This window comes from Hemiscyllium ocellatum, chromosome 7 (assembly GCF_020745735.1).
Source record: "Hemiscyllium ocellatum isolate sHemOce1 chromosome 7, sHemOce1.pat.X.cur, whole genome shotgun sequence".
Lineage (NCBI taxonomy): Eukaryota > Metazoa > Chordata > Chondrichthyes > Orectolobiformes > Hemiscylliidae > Hemiscyllium > Hemiscyllium ocellatum.
Window position 1 is genome coordinate 77,782,055 of NC_083407.1, and position 26,884 is coordinate 77,808,938.

The 26,884-nt window shown below is 40.5% G+C and overlaps 1 protein-coding gene across 5 annotated transcripts in view; it reads left to right on the forward strand.

Moving 5' to 3' along the window:
- Positions 1-24,893, forward strand: part of gulp1b (GULP PTB domain containing engulfment adaptor 1b) — a 386,308-nt gene extending 361,415 nt beyond the window's left edge. For all 5 annotated transcript variants that reach the window (XM_060827353.1, XM_060827355.1, XM_060827354.1 and 2 more), the window contains 3 exons: positions 1,413-1,548; positions 2,000-2,094; positions 21,806-24,893. In XM_060827353.1, coding sequence (XP_060683336.1) covers positions 1,413-1,548; positions 2,000-2,094; positions 21,806-21,877 — 303 coding nt within the window. In that variant the 3' untranslated portion in view covers positions 21,878-24,893. The remainder of the gene's footprint in view (positions 1-1,412; positions 1,549-1,999; positions 2,095-21,805) is intronic.
- The last annotated feature ends 1,991 nt before the right edge of the window (positions 24,894-26,884 follow it).

Below are 26,884 nucleotides of genomic sequence, written 5' to 3' on the forward strand. Positions count from 1 at the left end.
TGGTTAATCTGGTAAATGCTCACCTTGTGAAGGAGGAAGCAGGAGCCAGTCTGTCTTCTACGTCCATTTATTCACAGTCCTCCCCAAATGTAAATTCTCTTTTACAGATTAGTCTCCTCCTGAGATGGAAACACTTTAAACTTTTTCTGCTTAATATTTAACTTATTTTTTTTAATCAGCCTGTTCAGGGATGTTATTGCACACCTCTGCAGCAGGTGGGACTTGATTCCAAGTCTCCTGGTTCAGAGGTAGGAACATTACACCCGTGCCACAAGAGCCACTTTAAGCGATCATTGGAACAAGACAATTTGAAGTTCCACCAAAATGTGAACACGAATCAGTGGATTTGGAGTTCAGAGCTAACCATTACACCACAGAAATAATTTAAACAAGTGCACCAGTTCACTTCAGCTGCTCTGAGTCATACCTGGAGTACGTACAAAACCACATTCAGTTAACTCAACATTTGCAACATGTAATACTGTATTATCCCTCAGTCGAGAGCATGGTGCTGGCAAAGCACAGCAGATCAGGCAGCATCCAAGGAGCAGGGACTCGATGTTTCAGGCATAAGTCCTTCATCAGGATGAAAGGCTTATACCTGAAATGTCAATTTTGCTGCTCTGCGGATGCTGCCTGACCTGCTGTCCTTTTCCAGCACTACACTATCAACTCTCATCTCCAGCATCTGCAGTCCTCAATTTCTCCTACCTGTATTGTCCCTGAAGCAATCTTCCTTTAAATGGAAGGAAACAATGTTGATTAGATTGAGATTAGGTTAGCTGGGGTGGCACAGTGGTTCAGTGGTTAGCATTGCTGCCACATAGAGCCAGGGTCCAAGGTTCAGTTCCAACCTTGGTTTGTGTGGAGTTTGCACATTCTCACCGTGTCAGTGTGGGTTTCCTCCAGGCTGTGCAGGTTAGGTGGATTGGCCATGCTAAATTGCCCATAGTGTTCAGGGATGTGTAGGTTAGGTGGATTAGCCATGTGAGTTACAGAGTAGGGGGGTAGGTCTGGGTGGGATGCTGTTCAAAGGGTCAGTGTAGACTCAAAGGGCTAAACAGACAGCTTGCCCACTGCAGGGATTCTATGAAAGTAAGACCTTTTGTGAGTCTTTCTCAAAGCATTTCTGAAAGAAAGCAACTTCAAGTGAAAATTTCTATGACTTATAACTTACTCAAAACCCCAAATTTACTTCTGTGCATTTTATTTCATCCATCAAGATACCGAATGTTGGCCGTTTTTATTGGAGTCATGTATTTGGATGTGGTACTGCTGGAAAAAGCTTACAGCATGCACTGTTTGTTGTAAAATATGAATGTTAATTACATATTTAGTTAATAAAGTCAGCAATATTGATAGTGACCAGTATACTGTGTCTCTGCTAATATCTTGCTTTAACTGAATTATAGAGAGGAATGACTCCTCGCTCACCAAGCACAGATCTGTTTGACATGGTTCCATTTTCACCAGCATCGCCTCTTTTGCCAACACCATCCAGCAATGGCACAGAACTTCCTCCTTTACCTGTCAGATCTTCTGAGACCAGTAAGTTTTCTTTTCCTTAAAATACCTTTTGTCTTGTAAATAATTTGAAATATTTATTTGATCAGCCTGAACATGTTTTGAATCACTGACATGTGGCAGTTATTGTTTTACCATATCTGATGTAACTTATAATGTAAGAGTGCTCTTTGAATTGGCTACATATAGTTAAGCAAATCCAACATCTTTCATTGGAGAATCAAATGAGGCTTCAAAAGCTACTTTATTTTTTCAACTTCATTTTGTGTATAAGTTGATTTCAGAATATTGATGTTTACATCAGCATTTAGTCCAAACTAATTATTGCAATGACAACATAAACTAATATGTTGGGACAGCAAATGTACGAATTATAACTGCTATGATTTCTTCATCCATTTGTTTATTTCCTCATTTCTTCATTGTCATCATTTGGTTTTGCAGAATCTAACATTTTTCTTTGCGTTCTTTGCAGGAAGAGATATTTTTGGGGCTGAACCATTTGACCCTTTCACCTCAGGTGGGGGAGATTTTCCACCAGATATTCAGTCCAAACTGGATGAAATGCAGGTGACTAATTCAGTCATGCATGAAACATAGGCATGAAGAGTTTAATTTTGCAAGTTGAAATTCAAATATGGAAGCAACGCTACCAGTTTTGGAAGGTTATGACTGTATGTCAGTATTATGTTAATTTTATGATATAATGCATGCAAAATCAGCAATTCAGCTGTGAACATTTTAAAAAGGAGAATCACTTCAGCACCTTGAGTGAGGTAACAGTAAGCACATATACTTTATATTCATCGTGAATCTGTGACCCTTTAAGATATAAATCTGTGAGAAAATGCACTTTCAGAACTTCGAAGGAGCATGCAGGCTTATTAACCAGAAGTTATACTATCCAGATTACGATTGCACAATGCATTTGGCTTCATGTCGACACAACATATGGAATATATTTCAAGTACAGGATTGGTTTTGTGTCCGATCAGAAAGGCAAGGATGTATTCTCGTGGCAATGTTGGAGAGTAAACCTTAAAAGATTCCTGTTCAATGGCCCAGAGTTTTTTTGTCAGCGCAGAAGCGAGGAGACTTCACCCAGATCTCGATCAATCTCTCTGGTTTGAATTTTACTTCCAATGCTGTGCCCGGATGCTGTAGCTGATAGTAGCATTCTTCCCTGGGTTTTCATAACATGAAACTGCAGTAATGCCATCAGGCTGTCCAAGTTACCAATCATGTTAAAGGATTTTCATGGACACCAAACCAGGGAACAGAAACTCCTAAAATTCGCTCACTTTAAAGATCAACTATAATGAATCACTTTATAGGTCTCTATGAATGTAAAATTAGTCTTACAGGATTGAATCTGTTGTTTAGTAAATTTGGTCAAGTTGTAACTTTTTCTTAGTTTGTATTGGCAGTGAGGAGGTGAGAAAGTTGAAATTCTCATTGATTTCAGTGATCACTCCCTGAGTGATACAGGGAGCCACAGTCTGTGTCAGAGATCTGGGTGACAGTCAAGATTGCCATGTTAATCCATGCATACCTGATATCATGGAGTTGTGAGACAATAAAAATGCAGATGCTGGAATCCAAAGTAGACAAACAGAAGGCTAGAGGGACACAGCAAGTCAGGCAGCGTCAGGATGTGGAGAAGTTGACATTTCGGGTATAACCACTCTTTAGGAATGGGAAGAAAGGTTGTACCCAAAACGTCGACTTTTCCACCTCCTGACACTATCTGGCTTCCTGTGTTCCTCCAGCCTCCTGTTTGTCGAACCTGAATTTGTGGGCATTTTCATTTATAGTTCACCATCAAACTCCAGGGTGGCTCAGAGGTTGACACTTTTGCCTCATAGCGCTGGGGACTTGGTGTGTATTGCACTGCTTGTGTGCTGAAAAGAGTAAGCATGCTTCCCTTAGCTGCTGTAGAATGAGCAGTCCACAGCAGTCCACTTCGACTTGTATATTCCACCACTGCTAATATCAAGGCAGTCACTAACTTTTTTTCTAAAAACAAAAATTAGGCACTATGAAATTGTCTTATTGGAATTTGAGTTCTATACTTCTCCATGATGAAGATGTCACTAGAGCATTTACAAGTTTCAACCCTATATTCCATCAGTGTTAGTGATGCACTACTGTTTTAAAGTGCCTTCCATTAATTGGCCCAGAGATGAGTTTGCCATCCATTGGCATTGAGTATATTTAAGACAGAGATAGATAGGTCATTGAGTATATTTAAGACAGAGATAGATAGATTCTTTATTGTCAAGGGGATCAAGGATTACAGGGAGAAAGCAGAAGAATGGGGTTGAGAAACTTATCAGCCATGAGTGAATGGCAGAGCAGACTCAATGGGCTGAATGACTTCTATGTCTTATGATCTTAGGGTCTTTGGGTGTGGGCAGAATGTTGGAGCTGGACATGGAGCCATAATTTTTCAAATGTAACCAGCAGCCATCATGGTTTTACTATTACCTCTGGAAGTTGGAGGGCAAGGAGAGCAGAGAGCTACTGATGCTTTGTTTAGCTGTCCTTGGGTGACCCGATGGTCTTCCAACCCCTCCCTTGAAGTTGTGGTAGTGACTGTAGACAAGAGACGGATACTCTGCCCTGCATCTGAAAGAAGAAGGCGAATGAACCAGATTAGCAAGTGTGGTTCGAGGTGGCCACAGATATCAGTAGCTGTACAGTTCCTTTAAGTTCAAACACTCTCAACTCACAAAATCAAGCTTCACAAGTGCAGAAAATCTGTGGCAATTCTGTGCTTCTGCATGAGTAACAACTGAGTTTAAATCTCTGCTAATATGTAACTTGCACCACTGGAAGCACTAATCATAGAACATAGAACACAGAAAAATACAGCACAGTACAGGCCCTTCGGCCCTCGATGTTGCGCCGACCGAAGCCTACCTAACCTAGAGTAGCCCAATAACCTCCATATGCTTATCCAATGCCCGCTTAAATGACCATAAAGAGGGAGAGTTCACCACTGCTACTGGCAGGGCATTCCATGAACTCACAACCCGCTGAGTCATGAGCACTAATAGTTCACCACTATGCACAAATTCTTAAATCTTCCATGTTCCCTGTTAACCATTTCCCCTGTTATCTGTTGCTTCCTATTCCCCTTTCTGTTCCCCTTCTTTGATGCTTCTTGGACGTTAGGGTTTTAGGAACAGGCACAGCATTTGGCTCAACCATAAACCTGCTTCTTAAAATAAACCTCCTAATGCCTTGGTACAGATCCTCCAAGCTTGTAAAAATGACACAACACCTTGATTGGCTTGTCGGATTTAATTCACTCAGCTTCCATCCAAGCATACCCACTCAGCACAATGTATTAAGTAAACCAAACTTTATTGAAAAACCAAACCTCAAGCTTCTGTCCAAACCTTACATAATTCCAACCGAAAAGCAAATGAATTTGATTGTTAACATTAGGTTATCTTAACCACTCAGCCCCAATGTCCCTTTGATTTGGCTGAGACCTTACAACCCTCCACATGGTTGGTCCTTCCAGTGAGAACTACAGGCCAGGTTAACACTCTTGACCTATCTTTGAGACTGCAGACTCCTCCAGACCAAGATCACTATGATTTTAGATTTTGGAGAAGGTTTGTAGCTTAGACTGTGGATCAGGTTGTCGGTTTGCTCACTGAGCTGGTGTGTTTATTCTCCGACATTTTGTCACCATGCTAGGTAACATCATCAGTGAGCCTCCAATGAAACATTGGTGTTCTGTCTCTGTTGCTACTTATCTGTTTTGATCTGTTGAGTTGGGTGATATCACTTTTGGTTCTTTTTCTGAGGGGTTGGCAAATAGGGTCCAAATTGATATAAATAGCAAGTGGGACAGAACACCAGGGCTTCACCAGAGGCTCGTTGATGATGTTACTTAACATGGTGACAAAACATCTGAGAACAAACTTACAGCCTGATCACTATGATTTGGTTGGAGCACTTACAATCCACAACACGGCCAGTCCATCTGAAATTGACGATAGGCCTCAGTCAGACTGACCAGTCCTAACCCTTCTCCTTACTATAATAAAGTTCCTTCAATATTGCCTTCTTTTATAGTGATTCGTATTAAACATGTTGCAACCACACCAAACATTTCCTGTTGAGCAGTGTGTCCGAAAACTAATCCTCCTTCATGTATTTTATAGCCAGTTCAGCCAGGTATGATCAGTGAAACAATGCAGTCCTTTTCTATGAAAGAATTCCAGACAACATGCTCAGTTTACATTGGTTCTAAGTTTTGCTCGTTCTGTTTGGAGTTGTCATGTCAACAGCATCTGGTCCCCAGATGGATAGAGGTTTGACTTACCCATTTCCCTCCTCAATGGGAATTCATTGCAGTAACTATGCCAGATTCCAATACTATTGCATTGCGTGATCAATCTCTTGATTGCACCAGGTATAGGCAGCTAATGGCGTTTCCCTGTACTATTGTCCTGTGATAGAAGTCGGACAATGAGGAATCCCTCACTGCTGAGGCACTGTTAATCTCTATGTATTTGTACTGAAGTCAGAGGTCAAATGACACCAGGTTATAGTCCAACAGGTTTATTTGAAATCACAAGCTTTCGGAGCATTGCCCCTTCAGGTGAAGAAGCAACGCTTGTGATTTCAAATAAACCTGTTGGACTATTGCCTGGTGTTGTGTGACTTTGACCTTGCCCAGCCCAGTCCAATACCGGCACCTCCACATCATATTTGTGCTGAGAGTTGGCTTTTATTTGTGGCACTGAATCCATGGGTATTGAGACTTTGTTTTCCTTAAAGTCCAGTTGGATTGTATTCAGATCCCTCACTATAGTCCACAACAAACACAAGCTATTACTGAATGAGTATTTATTGTTAGTTGTATTTTACTGGTAATAATACAGTAAAATCCAGTGAAAAGCATCAACAGTTGCCACAATCTGGCGCAGGTCTGAATAATGTAAGAATAAAAAGATATAGCTGAGAGAGAGTCCATCTTGATTCTGTCACCTCCACACAAGTCCTGAGCCAGTTCACCAACAACACCTGAGCTACCACCCCTCCTCCATTACCTCGCCTCCACCTGCACTAGACCGACCAGCGTCGGTGTTGCCATTCTTCAGGTGCCATCTCTTTGTCACTGGGCCCACCTTGCCAATGCTCCTCCGATGCTAGATCCCATGGCTAGACCCACACTTGCCTCACAATGGGAGCCTCTGGCATCGCTGCCTGCCTGAGAACCAGGAGTCCCAGCCTCATTATCTGAGGAAGGATGTTCTTGATTAATTAATTGGAGGCGTGCAGGTTTCCAACCATCCTGACCTCTGCCCTTTGAAAATCTAATCACATCACCAAGGAGTTTAAAAACCGGTGACACATTGTGACCACACAGTATTCCAGATCCAGCTGCCCCCATGGACAGTTGAAAATTCAGTCCAACAAATCAGCTAATTTTTCAAAACTTAGCTAACAATAAGATGTTAAGCAAAGTCAAGTGACTGTAAGTTGTCTGCTTTAGCTTACTTGATGAACTTATGGTTATGATCATTCACAGAGTAGCAATTGTATTCTACCAGAGACAATACCAGTGAGTTCAGATGTTTTATATTAGCATCTCTTGAACTGAGAATGTTAGCATCTGAATGTACTTAATAAAAGCACACAAATGTACACAAACTGCAGCCAAGAATTGTTCTTGAAACACCGGCAATCTCAATCAACTGTATGGAAGCATCCAACAAACCCAGAAATCCCGCTTCTGATGTGTTTTTTCTTTTCTCCTTTGGCGACCCACTGACATTTACTCAGGAATTTACCCCACAGTGGGAAATTCAACAGAAAGAGAAGGAGTTCACTGTCAATTCGACTGAAGTGCTTAACATGCAGTGTCAGTAACATGGTATTTCAAACACTAACAGGCACAAGGATAAAAGTAAATAGTTTACAGACCGATTTAATGGTATGAATGCTATTTGGTATACAGAGGAACCTCAATTATCCGAAGACCATGGGTGGGGAATACTTCGTTCGGTTCATCAAATATCGGATAATCGAATACCAGATAACCGAATGTCCGATAACACAGTTTAGCCATGCATTGGGACCTTGCAATCTTGTTTGGATAATCCGAAACTCTGATAATTGAATGCTGGATATTCGAGGTTCCTCTGGGTAAACGCAATTTCACTGACAATTTTACTAAAATATTTTGGATAGATGATGGCACTTCCTCTGGTTTTAATACCAAGTTTGTTACATTCTTAAATATATCCATCCCTTTTTGTGAACTGCAATTGTCTTTTTTATTCAATCTCTTGAATCCACACCACCCCAATATGAATCAGGTGGTGAAATCCAGGATTGTGACTAGGAAAACCCAACTCAGTCCCATACTGCCAATACCAGTGCAGCTGCTCTATTCCTTACACCTCCTTATTGTGCCTCCTTCAAATTGCTCCTTGTGGAGGCCAGGGCATTTTGCACTCGCAAAATTTTGACCTTTGGTGTGCAGATAAAGCTTCACACCATGAATGACTAAGTCACTGTTCCTACCTCCCACCAACCCCCAAACACATCCCTGTCAGTATTGAGGCCAATGTTTCTTAAACCAGCAAAAAAATGCATTAAGTGCTGAGGCTAGTAATTCTTCCTCTTTCCTTTATTGAAACATTTCTGAACAATATAAACTTCCATTAATGAATGGGGAGAGGATATGGCCGCGAGGTTGGAGCGAGAGTACTCTTTTACGGCTAATATTCCCTTATTCCTTGCATTATTGGCAAATATTTCTATATTCTTCAGTTGCGAGGAAGGGTCACTCCACCTGAAATGTTAACTCTGATTTCTCTCCACAAGGGCTGCCAGACCTGAGCTTCTCCAGCAATTTCTGGGTTTTTTTGTTTCAGATCACAGCACCCACGGCTCTTTTGTTTTTTTTATTTCTATATTCTTTCTCACTGAATAAAATAGAAGTTACCATCTTTACCACTTGAATTTCAACTCCTTAATCATTTGCATAAACAACTGCATATTTATAGTACTAATTCACAGAATGGTTACAGTTAAGAAGGAGACCGGTTGGAGCATTGTGACTATACTAACTCTCCAATACACAATGCCATTCCCATTCACACCCTCACCTCCATTTCCCTGCACATTGTTCTGTATCAGATAACTGTCTAACTCCTTCTTTGACTCACTTGAACAGGTCTCGACCAGATAGCCAGGCTGCCCATTTCAGACCCTAACCACTCACTGCATGAAAACATTATCCCTCACATTTTATTTACCTTCCTTTGCCTAATACTCTAAATCTGTGCCACCTTGTTCTCAAAACCTTCATGAGTGGGAATGGTTTCTCCCTATCTACTCCATCCCATTACTCAAGATTTGATTAACTCTATCAAATTTCCTCTTAGCCATTTTTTGGGGAAAAAATGAGTTCCAACTACCACAACCTCTCTTCAAAACAGAATATTCTTACCCCTGGAACCAACTTGTGAACATCCTTTTGAAAGTGTAAATTCCTGGCAGCACACAGTTTCCAAGTTTCAGATCATATGTAAATCTTGAAGTTGTTCATTGTACACTAAGGTTTTGGTCATTAACATATATCAGGAAGAACAAATTCCCAAACTCAGTCCCCCGGGAGGTCTACTAACAATCTTCTTCCAAACAAAACATTCATTCAAATTTGCTCTGTTTCCAGTCTCTCAGTCAATTTCATTGCAGCTCTCACTATTTCATGAACTATAAATTTGCTCACTATATTAAGTCACAAAATTAACACCTTTTAGAAGTCTGTGTGTCCAACTTCAACAAATTTCCCTCATCCATCTTCTCCATTATCTCTTCAAAAAACTTTAGCAATTTAGTTAAACATGATTTTTTTCTTAATGAATCCTTTTCCTTACTTAGTTCACACTTGTCTGCTTGATTGTTATTGTTTTTCCCAAACTTTTAGGTGTAAAAGATTTGCTTCATTGAAGTTAAACAGACTGGCCTGGAGGTGCTCGGCTTACATTTATACCTTTTTTTGATTAAGTTTGTAACTTTTGCAACTCTGCAGTCTTCTGCCACTATTCCTGAGTCTAAGGAGACTGAAAAATTATGACCAGTGTCTCTGCAGTTTCTGCTGTCACTTCCTTCAGTATCCTTGAATGTATCTTATGCAATTCTATTGCTTTCTCAACTTTAAGTATAGGGTTACCCAACCTAATGCTGTGCTACCTAAGCGTATGCAATCAATTATTTTAGGTTTGTTATACTTTTAATAAGTGCGAAATTTTCTTCTGTGGGTCACAACTTGAGTGTTTGCTCATTATGCTCAGATTCATCCATTTAATTTCTAATGAAATTGATAATAGATCCTTATTTCTGTAAAATGCTACCTTCTTCTCTTGACATGGCATCTCTGTTGTTTGAAAATGAACAATAATGAAATAACACTCCAAGACAAATTAAGTATTAGCATCTTGACTGCGTCAGAGTGGCACAATGAGCCTGCTACAATGTACCCATTAGCCTAAAATGTATAATAAGAAATTATACAACCATAACTGAGGAAGCAATTAATCTTCCTGCTGTCAAGTGACCTGGACAGCAAGCATTTATGCAACAAATCACTTATTGCAATAACTTTTTTTTCCCCACACAGTAAATATGACGTTTAACTGAGAAAAGCATATTAAAGTCCATCCTTAGCTACAAATGTTCAATGAAGTCTCTAAATCTTTGCTCGAGCTATGATATTGGAGAGCTCTGGACAGTGTTCATGTCTTTAAACTTCTTTCAATCATTTTCACCCTCCCTCACATACAGGCATGGGTGGCGGGGGTAGAGTAGCTGGTAGGTGGGGTGACAGAGTTAATGGTAAATACATGGATCAGATGGATAGTATGTTAGGGTAGGATGAATCAGGAGGTGTTTCATTGGGGAGGGGGGCTTGTCATTTCAAGTTCAATAGTTGTGGGTTTGTAGTAGAATCTGGTGGTTGGGTTGGATTAGGTTGGGTCAGGGAAAGATGTGTCAAATGGGGACTAGTCAGGTCGTGCCAAGGTGTTTTTGGAGTTGGCAAGGTGAAAGTAGGGTTATCAGTTATGTAGTTACTCAGTCTTCTCCTGCCTATGATGTCCTGGACAGCAATCCAGGTTAGTAAGTTGGAACATGCAAAGTCTCGGACTCTAACTCCAAATCTGAGACGTTTTTAGAGGGTACCAGTTTGCAGTGGTGAAAGATTGCCCATTAGAAGTTCCAACTTCTCATGCACATCCCATGGATTTTCTACATTTATACTTTCAAGGGATCCCATTCCACCTATTGTCTGACGCAAAGATCTGAGAAGGTGTGGTTCAGATCAGGCAAACAGATTTCTGCCTATCTTCACAGTCCCATCATGCCTTGTGTTCAGGCACAAAGAGGTGTGCTGATAGAAAAATTAGCTCTGAAGCAATTTGTTCCAGCACAGAAGCTTAACTTCAGACTGGTTTGGGAATTGGGGTATTAGCAGGTAATATACTGGCCAAATTTCATTCTGGGTCCACTGACATGCTTGAGAGAAAGTATTACCTAAAGCAAAGTGTGAACATTTTCAGTCCAAGTAAAATCTCTTTGAAGTTCCTGAACTCTTAGAGTGGCTCATATTTTGGTTAACATCATTTGCAAATTAGCTACCTGAATCAAGTTACCTGCTTTTGACACCTCAGAATGATTGGATTAGATTCCCTACAGTGTGGAAACAGGCCCTTCAGCCCAACAAGTCCACACCGACCCTCCAAAGAGCAACCCACCCAGACCCATTCCCCTACACCTAACACTTCAGGCAATTTAGCATGGCCAATTCACCTAATGTGTACGTCCTTGGATTGGGGGAGGAAACTGGAGCACCCGGAGGAAACCCACACAGACACTGGGAGAATGTGCAAACTCCACAGAGTATGCCCGAGGCAGGAATTGAACCCTAGTCCCTGGCGCTGTGAGGCAGCAGTGCTAACCATTGAGCCACTGTGCTGCCCTTATAACTAATTCAGCATTGTTATAACTCATCATTATTTGAGAGCAATTATTATTTTTTACACAATTTTATTTCTGTTTGTGTGTATGTTAATATTTAATTAATGAGGAAGAATGTTCCATATCTTCCAATCAGTATGATATTTCTTCATTCTTTCAATGAAGATCTACTTACAAACACAAAATATCCTCATGTTGGCCTGATTTTCACTTCTGTTTCGTTTCTAGTGTGCCTTGCAGCTATGTTATCTCAAGAGCGTTGCTTCAATGATCTTTGCTATTTCTTTTTTTTAATTCTGCTCACCAAAAATCTGAAATTGAACATTTATTTGCTGCATATAGGTACTTACATAATGACAGTCCAAGCAATTCATAGTTTGGGAATCGCTTTCGGATATTTTTGAAAAGATTTAATATTTGTTATATGACTTATCTTTTTTAAGCATTGGGGAGGGTGTGGGTTGCTTGAGCATCCTATTTAGAAATTTCCTCAAGGAATGTTGATTCCAAGAGATTTTTGTATTTAGGATGATGTAATTCACTTTTGTTGAGAATAAAGAAGATGTTGGTGTTACAGAAGTGCACTGATTGTGAGATTTCATCTTTAAGCTACATGGTTTATTCTTTCTAAATGATAATAGAAAACATCTTGAATGACTGTTTATTTGCAAATTAAGGTATTCATAATATTGTAAGTTTGGTCATGATTATTTTCAATTATCTAAGGTCTTACTTTTGATTCTGTAGTATTATAATTGTGCTCTCTTACTGAATTGCATTTTTTTATCCTTATGCTTACGTTTCTGCCCAGCAGCGTCAGCGATGGTTGGTATATTGTATTTGGAATTATTATTAATTTACATGCATATTGGTTGCACTTTTCAACATGATTAATCCATTATATTGTTTTATAATGCTTCTGAAAATAATAAAGAATCAACATTCAAGTCCCCAGTATAGTTTGGCATGTCCAAGATCTTTCAGCCTGTTCCATTTCACTTTGCTAAAAGCACAATCTATTCACAGCCATTTTTTGGAACAATTCCTGTATCCTGGAAAACTATTGCTCCTCTTGATCCTCTTCTCTATGAAGACCTATTTCATTTTATTTCAACTTCATTTATTTTGACAGGCACTCCACAATTCATAGCAGCTTCAATATTTTGATAATCTTGTTTACAGCTTCTGTTTTATGAAGCTCTGTTATTTTGTGCATGGTAGCATCCCTGCATCTTTCCCTCAGCCCTCATCTACACAGACACAGTCTTCCAAATTCCACATTGTTCTTTCTCATGAACATGTAAGATATGGGTTTTGGACTTTTTCTTTATTGATGCAGTATTGCCTTTTGAAAGTATATTTGGAAACAATTTTGATTAATGCTTAAACTGTTCCTAGGCAATGTATATATGTTGTTACATAACAATCCATTATTGCTAAAATAATTACCTCCCCTCCTGTTTCTTCAGAGCCTGCTTGTGCTACACACCATTCCATAGTCATAGAGTCATAGAGGTGTACAGCATGGAAACAGACCCTTCTTTTATGCCGACCAGATATCCCAACCCAATCTAGTTCCACCTGCCAGCACGCAGCCCATATTCCTTCAAACCCTTCCTATTCATATACCATCCAAATGCCTCTTAAATGTTGCAATTTTACCAGCCTCCACCACTTCCTCTGGCAGCTCATTTCATACACGTACCACCCTCTGTGTGAAAAAGTTGCCCTTTAGGTCTCTTTTATATCTTTTCCCCCCCTCACCCCAAACCTATGCCCTCTAGTTCTGGACTCTCTGACCCCAGGGAAAAGACTTTGCCTTTAATCCAATTCATGCCCCTCATAATTTTGTAAGCCTCTATAAGGTCACCCCTCAGCCTCCAAATCTCCAGGGAAAACAGCCCCAGCCTGTTCAGCCTCTCCCTGTAGCTCAAATCCTCCAACCCTGGCAACATCCTTGTAAATCTTTTCTGAACCCTTTCAAGTTTCACAACATCTTTCCGATAGGAAGGAAACCAGAATTGCATGCAGTATTCCAACAGTGGCCTAACCAATGTCCTGTACAGCTGCAACATGACCTCCCAATTCCTGTACTCAATACTCTGACCAATAAAGAAAAGCATACCAAACGCCGCCTTCACAATCCTATCTACCTGCGACTCCACTTTCAAGGAGCTATGAACCTGCACTCCAACTCTCTTTGTTCAGTAACATTCCCTAGGACCTAACCATTAAGTGTATAAGTCCTGCTAAGATTTGCTTTCCCAAAATGCAGCACCTCGCATTTATCTGAATTAAACTCCACCTGCCACTTCTCAGTCCATTGGCCCATCTGGTCCAGATCTTGTTGTAATCTGAGGTAACCCTCTTTGTTGTCCACTACACCTCCAATTTTGGTGTCATCTGCAAACTTATTAACTGTACCTCTTATGCTCGCATCCAAATCAATTATATAAATGACAAAAAGTAGAGAACCCAGCACCAATTCTTGTGGCACTCCACAGGTCACAGGCCTCCAGTCTGGAAAAACAACCTTCCATCACCACCCTCTGTCTTCTACCTTTGAGCCATTTCTGTATCCAAATGGCTAGTTCTCCCTGTATTCCATGCTAATCAGAAGGTAGCTAAACTTGCTAATCAGTCTCCCATCGGGACCTGTCGAACTCCTTACTGAAGTCCATATAGATCACATCTACTGCTCTGCCCTCATCAATCCTCTTTGTTACTTCTTCAAAAAACTCAATCAAGTTTGTGAGGCATGATTTCCCACGCACAAAGCCATGTTGACTATCCCGAATCAGTCCTTGCCTTTCCAATACATATACATCCTGTCCCTCAGGATTCCCTCCAACAACTTGCCCACCACGGATGTGAGGCTCACCGGTCTATAGTTCCCTGGCTTGTCTTTACCGCCCTTCTTAAACAGTGGCACCATGTTTGCCAACCTCCAGTCCTCCGGCACCTCATCTGTGACTATCGATGATACTAAATATCTCAGCAAGAGGCCCAGCAATCACTTCTCTGGCTTTCCACAGAGTTCTCAGGTACACCTGATCAGGTCCTGGGGATTTATCGACCTTTATCCGTTTCAAGACATCCAGCACTTCCTCCTCTGTAATCTGGACATTTTGCAAGATGACACCATCTCAATGCAAAGTACTGTCAATGCTGTGGTAGAATTAGCAGCCAAAAATTCTACAAGTCTAAGTTGAGTCTTGTTCCTGTTATTTGTCCATTCCTCATCAAGTTGTAGATTAACTGTGCTGCAAAAACCAAGGAAGTTCAAAACACATGCAAAATTAGCTGTCTGTTACATCAGTCTTTTGAAGATCAAGAACTGAAAAGGAGCCAGTTTTTGACATTTCATTTTAATATTTTGTTTTGTCACTGACAGATCAGTGAGGCTGAATGAACACTGGACAGCTAGTCACAGAACATAGTCTAGATTAGTGTGGTTCTGGAAAACACAACAGCATCGGAGGAACAGGAAGATTGATGTTTCAGGCAAAAACCCTTCATCAGGAATGGAGGCAGGGAGCCTCCGGGGGGAGAGATAAATTGGGGGGAGAAGGTAGCAAAGAGTACAGTAGATGAATGGGGGTGGGGATGGAAGTGATAGATCAGAGAGGAGGGTGGAGTGGATAGCTGGAAAGGAAGATTGGCAGGTAGGACAAGTCATGAGGACAGTGCTGAGCTGGAAGTTTGGAACTGGGGTAAGGTGGAGGGAGGAGAAATGAGGAAACAAGGAAGAAGGCTGAAAAGCAGGACGTCCAAGGTGGTTATCTCTGGTTTGCTTCTAGTTCCTCAGGCTGGTGAGGCCAGAAACAGGGAGATAATGGACTTGAACGTGTGGTTGGGGAACTGGTGCAGGAAGCAAGGATTTAAGTTCTTGAATCACTGGGGTATATTTTGTGGTAAGCATAAATTCTACAAGAGAGACGGTTTGCACCTTAATAGGTTAGGGACCAGCATTCTGGCAGGCAGGTTTTCTACTGCAACACCGTTACATTTAAACTAAGTAGCGGGGGGAAGGAGACAAACTGGATGTATAAAAAGGAAATTGAGGGGAAAGTTAGAACAAGAGAAGTCAAGAAAGACAACTGTATCAATGAGGCAGAAAACTCGGAAAGGGATCATGCTGTAAGGTTGAGTGAAATAGGGGTTGTTGGGAAGGGTGAGAGCAGGAACAAATTAAAAATACTGTATATGAACGCACGAAGCATTAGACATAAGATGGATGAGCTTGAGGGTCTTTTAGAAATTGGCAGATACGATATTGTGGGCATAACTGAGATGTGGCTTCAAGTGGACAGGGCCTGGGAAATGAATATTCAAGTGCTACACGTGCTATTGTAAGGACAGACTGACGGGCAGAGGCGGTGGGGTGGCCTTGTTGGTAAGGGAGGATATTCAGTCCTTTGCGTGGGGGGACCTAGAGTCAGGGGATGTAGAGTCAGTGTGGATAGAGCTGCGAAATACTAAGGGTAAAAAGACCCTCTTGGGAGTCATCTACAGGCCCCCAAACAGTAGTCTGGATGTCAGATGTAAGTTGAATCAGGAGCTGAAATTGGCCTGTGGTAAAGATGTTACTACAGTTGTTATGGGGGATTTTAACATGCAGGTAGACTGGGAGAATCAGGATGGTACTGGACCTCAAGAAAGAGACTTTGTGGAGTGCCTCAGAGATGGATTCTTAGAGCAGCTGGTGCTGGAGCCAACCAGGGAGAAGGCAATTCTGGATCTAGTATTGTGTAACGAACCAGAATTGGTCAGGGACCTCGAAGTGAAGGAGCCATTGGGAAGTAGTGACCATAATACATTAAGCTTCAATCTGCAATTTGAGAGGGAGAGGATACTGTCGGAAGTGACAGTACTTCTGTTGAACAAAGGGAACTATGGAGCTATGAGGGAGGAACTGGCCAAAGTTCAATGCTGCAATACCTTAGCAGGGATGACTGTGGAGGAACAATGGCGGATATTTCTGTGTATAATGCAGAAGTTGCATAATCAGTTCATTCCTAAAAGGAAGAAAGATCCCAGGAGGAGGCAAGGGTGGCCCTGGCTGACGAGGGAAGTTAAAAAACATATAAAGTTAAAAGTGAAAAAGTATAACATAGCAAAGATAAGTGGGAAAACAGAGGACTGGGAAGCTTTTAAAGAACAACAGAGGATTACTAAGAAGGAAATACGCAGAGGAAAAATGAGGTACGAAGGTAAACTGGCCAATAATATAAAGGAGGATAGTAAAAGCTTTTTTAAGTATGTGCAAGGCAAAAAAAATGGCTAGGACTAAAATTGGGCCCTTGAAGACAGAAACAGGGGAATATATGACGGGGAACAAAGAAATGGCAGAAGGATTAAATGGGTACTTCAGATCTGTGTTCACTGGCGAAGACACAAGCAATCTCTCTGAGGTAACAGTGGCTGAAGAACCTGAACTTAAGGGAATCTATATTTGCCAGGATTTGGTGTTGGGGAGACTGTTAAGTCTGAAGGTTGATAAGTCTCCGGGGCCTGATGGTCTACATCCCAGGGTACTGAAGGAGGTGGCTTGGGAAATCGTGGATGTGTTGGTGATTATTTTCCAGAGTTCGATACATTTGGGGTCAGTTCCTGAGGATTGGAGGGTGGCTAATGTTATACCACTTTCTAAGAAATGTGAGAGAGAGAAAGCAGGAAATTATAAACCAGTTAGTCTGACCTCAGTGGTGGGAAAGATGCTGGAGTCTATTACAAAGGATGAAATTACGGCACATCTGGATAGTAGTAACAGGATAGGACAGAGTCAGCATGGATTTATGAAGGGGAAATCATTCTTGACTAATCTTCTTGAATTTTTTGAGGATGTAACTCTGAAGATGGACGAGGGAGATCCAGTAGATGTAGTGTACCTGGACTTTCAGAAAGCTTTTGATAAAGTCCCACACAGGAGGTTAGTGAGTAAACTTAGGGCGCATGGTATCGGGGGCAAAGTACTAGATTGGATTGAAAATTGTTTGGCTGATAGGAAACAAAGGGTAGTGGTAAAAGGCTCCATTTCAGAATGGCAGGCAGTGACCAGTGGGGTACCGCAGGGATCAGTGCTGGGACCGCAGCTTTTTACAATTTATATTAATGACATAGAAGATGGTATCAGCAATAACATTAGCAAATTTGCTGATGATACAAAGCTGGGTGGCAGGGTGAAATGTGATGAGGATGTTAGGAGATTACAGGGTGACCTGGACAAGTTAGGTGAGTGGGCAGATGCATGGCAGATGCAGTTTAATGTGGATAAATGTACGGTTATCCACTTTGGTGGCAAGAACAGGAAGGCAGATTACTACCTCAATGGAATTAATTTAGGTAAAGGAATAGTACAGAGAGATCTGGGTGTTCTTGTACACCAGTCAATGAAGGCAAGCATGCAGGTACAGCAGGTAGTGAAGAAGGCTAATAGCATGCTGGCCTTCATAACAAGAGGAATTGAGTATAGAAGCAAAGAGGTGCTTCTGCAGCTGTACAGCGCCCTGGTGAGACCACACCTGGAGTACTGTGTGCAGTTCTGGTCTCCAAATTTGAGCAAAGACATTCTGGCTATTGAGGGAGTGCAGCGTAGGTTCACGAGGTCAGTTCCTGGAATGGAGGGATTACCTTACACTGAAAGACTGAAGCGACTGAAACTTGAGTTTAGAAGACTGAGAGGGGATCTGACTGAGACATATAAGATTATGAAAGGATTGGACACTCTGGCAGCAGGAAACATGTTTCCGCTGATGGGTGAGTGCCGAACCAGAGGACACAGCTTAAAAATACGTGGTAGACCATTTAGGACAGAGATGAGGAGAAACTTCTTCACCCAGAGAGTGGTGGCTGTGTGGAATGCTCTGCCCCAGTGGGCAGTGGAGGCCCAGTCTCTGGATTCATTTAAGAAAGAGTTGGATAGAGCTCTCAAAGATAGTGGAATCAAGGGTTATGGAGATAAGGCAGGAACAGGATACTGATTAAGGATGATCAGTCATGATCATATTGAATGGTGGTGCAGGCTTGAAGGGCTGAATGGCCTACTCCTGCACCTACTGTCTATTGTCTATTGAAACTGGCCCACGCCCCCCCCAGTTATCTCTCCACCCTAGAGGCTCTCTGCCTCCATTCCTGATGAAGCACTTTTGTCCGAAATGTCAATTTTCCTGCTCTTCCGATGCTGCCTGATCTGCTGTGCTTTTCCAGCACCACTCTAATCTAGTCACAGAACATATTCAACAGAGAAAACCAATAGGGCAAAAGTGGAAGTGAAGAATTAGGAAACACAGTGACGTTAACGCTCTCATCATCCTATGTCAGTGTCACCATTACCAATCCTGATGAAGGTTGGGGGTAGCATGGACTTGTCAACTCGCCCAGATCCATAATCAATCCAAGAAACTTGTAGAAACCCACTTCTGGAAAGATTTTGATCTTCCAAGAGGCGCTAACGTTCCGCAGCTATATTCAGACCAATGTTCAGACTGGGCAATGAGGGGCCAGAATAAGCTTAAGGGTGATGTACCTTTAGAAATTGAAGCCGCTGGGGATGTGCACAATATGAACAGAGGGCAAAGGATTTACCAGGCTAGAGGAAAGTGACCCAGGTCAGAAAGGTGAAGGAGACACAGGAACATAAGAACCAGGGGCAGAAAGTAGGCCATCTGGCCCTTCGAGCGTGTTCTGCCATTCAATAAGGTCATGGCTGATGTTTTCGTGAATCCAGCTCCACTTACCCACTCTCTCACCATAACCCTTAATTCCTTCACTGTTCAAAATATTATCCATCTTAACTTTAAAAATATTTACTGAAGAAGCCTCAATCACTTCTCTGGGCAGAGAATTCCATAGATTCACAAACCTCTGGATGAAGAAGTTCCTTCCCAATTCAGTCATAAATCTGCTCCCCCTAATCTTGAGGCTATGCCTTCTTGCCCTAGTTTCATCTGTCAGTGGAAACATCCTCTCTACTTCTATTGTATCTATTCCCTTCATAATTTTGTGTTTTCTGATTAGATTCCCTACAGCGCGGAAACAGACCCATCGGCCCAACAAGTCCCCACCAACCCTCCAAAGACTAACCCACCCAGACCCATTTCCCTCTGACTAATGCACCTAGCACTATGGGCAATTTACCATGGCCAATTCACCTGACCTGCACATCTTTGGACTGTGGGAGGAAACCGGAGCACCCGGAGGAAACCCACCCAGGGAGAATGTGCAAACTCCACACAAACAGTCACCCAAGGCTCGGAATTGAACCCGGGACCCTGGTGCTGTGAGGCAGCAGTGCTATCCACTGAGCCACCATGCCGCCCATCTGTAAGATTCCACCTCATTCTTTCTAAATTCCGATGAATATAATCCCAGTTTATTCAGTGTCTGCTCATAAGCCAACCCCCTCAACTCCAGAATCAACCTAGTGAACCTCCTTTGTACCCATCTGGTGCCAGTACATCCTTTCTCAAATAAGGAGACCAAAATTGCACACGGTACTCCAGGTGTGGCCTCACCAGCACCCCATGCAGCTGCAACATAATCTCTTGGCTTTTAAACTCAATCCCTTTAGCAATGAAGGACAAGATTTCATTTGCCTTCTTTATTACCTATCCTGTACATAGAATCTCCAGAGAGAGGTAAAGCTACCTGAATATGACTTGGAACAAGTGGCAAAGGATGTTACAGCTCTCTGCGTAAATGGCCATGGATGTCTGTGCCATATTCAGGGAGACCTTAGCAGCATCTCACAGGCAACTACACACCAGTGCATCACTCAGATGTCTGAATGAGTGCCCATCTTCATCTGACCCAACTCCATTACCAACCCCACCAACTTTAACTGGACAGGAGTGTTGTTTCCATACCAATTAAATCATTATCACACCACCTCTTCCCTCCTCCCAAGCCAATAAAATCATGAATTTCAGTTAATTCTCCAATGGAGGTGGGCGTTGGACACAGAAACAATTGTCGGTCCTGCTTTCTACCCTGTGGTGAAAATCTAGTTTGTGATTATTTACTGTGAAGATGGAAGGTGTTATGTACTGTAATTTTGAAGATGCCCAGAAGGCACCCATTAGGTTCTTGCTCCCGGCAGACAGTAAATCACTTTCATCTGTATCCATCGTTACATAGCAACATGATGAACATTAGAGATGCCCTCAGTAGGTCATTGAAAACATCCAGAGATAAACACATTTTAAAAAGATTATCACCTTCTTTGCCTCAGGTATAGCATGTATTCTCTGCAGATGAGATGGAGGTCTTCTTGCAGCACATTACACAACTTGAAACACCACAATGTAGGGTCTTTCCGTTCAGTTATAAGACCCTCTTTGTGCCTCAAATCTACATAAATATTGTCCTGTATAAGGAAGAAATGTCTTGGGTTTTTTTTGCAACAGGAGGGCATGCTAAATTCCAATGTTTTGTTTGTTCTACATGCGCAAAGACTGAATAGAACTGCTTCAGTAACTGTCTACGTGCATAAAGATGTTTCAATTAATAAAGTATAATTTTTCAGTAAAAATATCTTTCTCAGCACTTCACGAAGGTATTGCTTATCAACCTAAAAAGAGCTATGCTCCCAAGTGTCCAAATTCCCAATTCAAGACTTTCACAAAAAAAATCAAATCATAACAATAATTATTTTTCTAAAAGATGTGCTAAGAAGGTACCAAAGCCAAGTTGATTCCTGCTGTTATTCTGTTAACCTAAAAAGACTGCTCAATTAGCATAGCAAGGAACCAAGCAGCTCGTAAACTATAGGAATACTCAACAATACTTAACTACTAATTACCCTTGCAACCTCTTTCAGTAACTGGTCACTGCTTTTCGAAAGTAAACCACACCCAGATCCAAACTACACAGGAGAGTAGACAGTATGATTAATTTGTTATGTGTGCTATCTCATAAATGTACTTTGTGCCTGCCTGCCTTCCATCCCAAGATGTTAAATCCCTGATAAGTTACCATTAGTTTTATACATCTATCATTAACAGGCCTTTTAGATGAATTCCGAGGTTCCCGCGCACACGTGATTGATGTTATGGTTACTTTGTTATAGCTTTCTTTGACTTTTTGAAGAGCTCTGTTCAAAGCCTGAGAATAATTCTGGCTGATTATAAAACAAAATCAAAAATTCCAATTAGGACACAAAAAAAATGGGTTTTGTTTTGGAGTTTTACTGCTATTGTTTTAAGTGTTGTGTACTTGTTATTGAAAACTAGTATCTGCTACAGTCACAAACATGTTTTCTGTTTTCTAGGAGGGGTTCAAAATGGGACTAACTCTCGAAGGCACTGTGTTCTCTCTCGATCCTCTGGACGGCAGATGCTGACATTAAGAAACTGAATATTTTCACATTTGGATCATTAAACATATAGTGCCAATGAAGTGCCAAAAAATAAGTTTTTTTTTTGTTTTCCACATTGTTTCATAATACCTCCCTTGTGTGAATTTTTAACTTGATTTTGCTTGCATTCTCTTCTTAATTTTCTTTGTCAGGTGAGAAAGTAACATAGAAAAGTTGGTCACAACTTATGTTAACATAAAATTTGCATTCTCCCTGACACTTTATGAAGCTATCTGTTTCTAATTTCTAATACATATCCAAGGAATTGAGCTCTTTTTTAAAATTAGAATTAGCATTGCATTATAATTGTCCTAATTTTGAAAAGGATTTTTATTTAAGAAGCAAGTTCTACATATATTTCATCCATCTATGCATTTGTGTGAAAAGTTAATGATGCAGAGTGTAACCAGAGACATTGAATATAATGACTTGCATTTTCACTGGGTCTGTCTGACTTGGGGCCCTTCAGAAATGGTGAGTGGGGTCCAATTCTGGCATTGCCTCTTCCATTATCATTTCCAAAAGCTTTTCCCAGTCACCTGCTCTTTCCAATTCTGTTGAGGGTGTTTAATTCGAACCTCACACCTACCCCCACCTCACATCCAGCTTATTTCCAGCAGATGTCTTTCCCACATCCTTGGAAGGATATATTTAAAGCATCACTTACAAAAGGTTACTGGGATACCAGAAGTTATGTCCCACTGGATAGTTTTAACTACTCCTCTGGCCTCTTACAGGCTCGCAGAGTCAGACTTTCCTTCTAGTGTAGGTTAGGCAAAGATTGGTCAAGATGAGGAAAGTCATCAGTTCCATCCAACTCTTCTTCTGTGGGCATCTCTGGTGTCACTCTCACAGAAGTTTTCCACCACTTGGCTTATCTAAAAGATCATTTCAGATACCAATTACTGTGCATGAAGATATGTATTCTCATAGCAGTCCTTTTTGCTAGTTAGTACCTATGCCTCCTTCTACTGCAGTTATGGTTTACTTTCAAGCTGCTTTTCTACTCCATGTAATATTATTTATGCCCATATAGGACCATCTCTTACTCAGTACAGTTGAAAATGAACAAAAAGATGTCTTGCTCATAACTCTTCCCTCAAATATAAATGATCAACCATTTGGCCTTTTCTCCACTGCTTCCTGGACTTGGATGTCTCCTTTGTGCCTCAACTATAGATGAATGTAGTACTAAAAGTGTGGACTGAATAGAGGATTGAACACTTTTGGCTTTATACCTTCAGATTTACCCTCTGCTGATCTGGCAGTAAAGCCTAATCCTCAGTTTGACTCTCTACATTTAGGGGATTATGGTAACTATTAAGTGTAAAATAATTTACAACTCTCTTGCAACCTTTCCTCTTTAAAAGTTCAATGTAATTGAGCAGTTTGTCCCCTTTCTGTTCATCCAATATGTAACATCTTTGAATTTCCTGTGTTGAATTTCTTGCCATTGTTATCAATTCATAATTATCTAAGTTCTTCCGTAAATTAGCTTAGCTAAATCATGATGTTACACTGATGCCCTCTCTAGATTTAGTTGTATCTACTAGTTTGGCTAACCTGCATTAATTTTATGAACCCAGGTTATTTAGGTAAATAGATCCCAGTAGCAACCCCTGAGGAATGTCACTCAGTACGAGTCACTGGATTAGTGGTGCTGGAAGAGCACAGCAGTTCAGGCAGCATCCAAGGAACAGCGAAATTGACGTTTCGGGCAAAAGCCCTTCATCAGGAATAAAGGCAGAGAGCCTGAAGCGTGGAGAGATAAGCTAGAGGAGGGTGGGGGTGGGGAGAAAGTAGCATAGAGTACAATAGGTGAGTGGGAGAGGTGATAGATCAGGGAGGAGTTTGTTTCACGACATGGTTGAAGAGCTTCAGGGCTGAGGAAATGACTTGGGAGTTGCAGTGGGAGAGGGACTCCCTCAGATGAGTCAGCCAGTTATCGATGCCTGTGTTCTTTGTGAGACATTTATTTTTCAAACATAAAAGCAAATTACATATTACTTTAAGAAGTCATTTATTGGTTTTTAAAATTAAAAACTAGTGCAGATTATTTAAATATTAGCAATCATTTTAATTTTATCTCCAACTGTATTTGGAGTAGTTTATTATTCTACCAGGTTACTTAGATATGTTTGAAGTGTATCATCTGAGGTGTAATACTAATCTATTACTTGAACACTGCAAGATGATGAGTTAAATCAAGAAACATAAAATGAAGGGTAAATCATTTAAACCTAGCATTACTTTTACAAAATCAATGTATTTCAATAAATTATTATAAATAAATATCTGCATGCTTTGCCAGTATTTCATATAACTGTCTTTCTTGTTTGTAATATGCAGAATCTAACAAGTCTTCCTACTTCTATCTGCACCTTTTGCAAACGACATTTTTTTTCGCTTTAAGATTGGTCACAGTGATAATTTTCAGCGCTTTAAATATACTTATCAGTAACCTGAGTATATTGTGAGGGTGGTGTAGTGTACCACTGCTTATATTATCAGTGATACCTTTTTTTCAAAAATCAAACTGCACCTCTCAAGTAACTGTGTAGTCACTGGTCAGAGATTATAACAGAATAGAGATAATTTTACATGCACATAATTGTCTTCTTTTCAAATCATTTCCTGTCCCAAATGTTAAAATTGCGATTGTTAGCACAGAAATGGTGTTGGCAATATTTGTTTAACTTCACATATCTGTAGGAGTGACTGCTAATGAATTAACAAAACTTTGATTTTTGTCAATTCACTAGAGAATAAGTATAATTTAGATTCATAACTGTATGTGTTGTACCAGTATCTGGTACTATTAAATATACATAAAGAATACGCTGAACCAAAAAAGTTACGATTGCTTCATAGACGCGTACTATTATTGACCTTTGTAAACTGGAGGTAGACCATGTCCGTAACACCAGTGTATCTTTGTAATGTCTATTAGTTGTGAAAGTCTCCTTCGATTACTGATAATAAACTTTTTTTAAATAGTGAAGATTGATTTATTCACACTTCCTAATTTTTTTAGATGAAAACAGTTCTTATAAACGGTGTTATTTTCTAATGCAGTAGAATTTGGTTTATTATGGAAATACAATTCAATGAATTTCAAATGTAGGATGCGGTTGACCAAGTAGTAACCATACAAAGACGAGTGCAAGAACATAATTCCCACAATATTGAAAACGTGGACTTGGCTACACTAAGTTCAGCATGGAACACATACATTATATTTGATACTGATACAGAAAATGGGATCAACATATGATCTACTATTCAAAAGTAAACATGTATAGCATATGCTATGTTTCTGAGTAATCATTTTGTATTGAAGTTCTCTGCTCAGCATGTCTTAACTTCTGGGTGAGTATGGCTCCATGTATGTTAACACCCATTTGATATATTTCTGAAATTACCTTTCTTTGATGCAATCCACAGCTAAGCTGAATGGTCTTATTATCCAACATTCATGCATACCCACACGTAGCAAGCAGAAGTTACTAGGCAGGATTCAGGCATTGGAAACTCCGATTTTGGCGTCCTTCCCCTCTGGGTATCTTGAAACCAACTGCAGGGTTCTTGTCATCGTTCTGGTGAGACAGGCCACCAGGAGAGAGAGAGGATTACATCTAGTCTCTGGAATAACCACAAAATGTGGTGCTGAGTAATGTGTAATTTTGTATAATATTTAATGTAACTAAGTTTAAATCACACAAAATTGATTTTAACCAAGAAACAGATGTCATAGCTGAGTTTTCACTGCTGATAGTGTTAGAAATGCAAGCCTGAAATTTCTCCAAGTTTTATCCCAGATTTCATGCCATAGCAGTTTATAGCTATTTACATCTCTTCTCATGGAATTTACCAATTTCCAACTATTGCAAGTGATGCATGACTTGTGATGGTTGAATAGAACTGAGAGTACAAGCACAAAGAAAATATATTTGAGTGTCAATATGTAAAATATTTTCCATAGTGAGAGTATCCAGTTCCCTACATTGGGGTCAAATACAGCCTTTCTTCATCAAATTAACCCTCAAGAATGCTAGCTTCTGATCATACTCAGTGGAGGGACAACTAATTGATCTTGTGCTGTAACCATTCTGTGACTTGAGCAGCTGTTGAAAGTTTTAAAACCCCCTTTATTTCTGCCTGCTGCAGCTTCGTAAGTGCAGGACCCTGACAGTTACCAACCACTTGCAGTATCGAGGCTGTTATTTTGTCAGAGCCTAAATTCTAAAGTATTCTTTACGGAACAAGATAAGTTGTTTGAAATACTCCAGCATTTTGATTTTCCTGTAATGATCATTAGTGCATAGCTTATTGCAGCAATCTTGAAAGTTCCATCTTCATTCAGATACTCTAATGAATTTCTGTAAGGTTTGAACTTTAATCAAAAACTGATTTTTAGGAGTATTTTAGTGAAAGTATCTGAAGACTGAATAGATTTCACTTTATTTGTGTGACAACTAGACTCTGGGTGATTTTCCCATTTTGTTACAATTTGAAACAAGATACGCCAAACTGATCAGCTCCTGGGTGATCTGTCTCCTTTATTCCCCCATATCCTTAGTTGGTTGCAACAAGATTAATTTTAAAAAGGATACCTTCCCTTGTAGGTATCTTCCAGACTCAATGAACAATGTATTTTAAAAGGAGTCGATTTAATTGGGCTTTCTCGAATTAAGAAAAAGAGTGAATTTACTAAGTACTACACATGAAAAGAAATATGAATGCATCACAGGTCCATTAAATGAAAAGATCGGCTTTAATAGGACAGTATGCTTTTGTCAATTAAACATCATGTCTATTGTGGAAAAATAGAAAAGTATTGCAAAAAATTAGATGTTAGAACATAAGAACTAGGAACAAGGGTAGGCCATCTGGCCCCTCAGTCCCTGCTCTGCCATTCAATAAGATCATGGCTGATCTTTTTATGGACTGAGCTCCACTCACCCGCCCAATCACCATAATCCTTAATTCCTT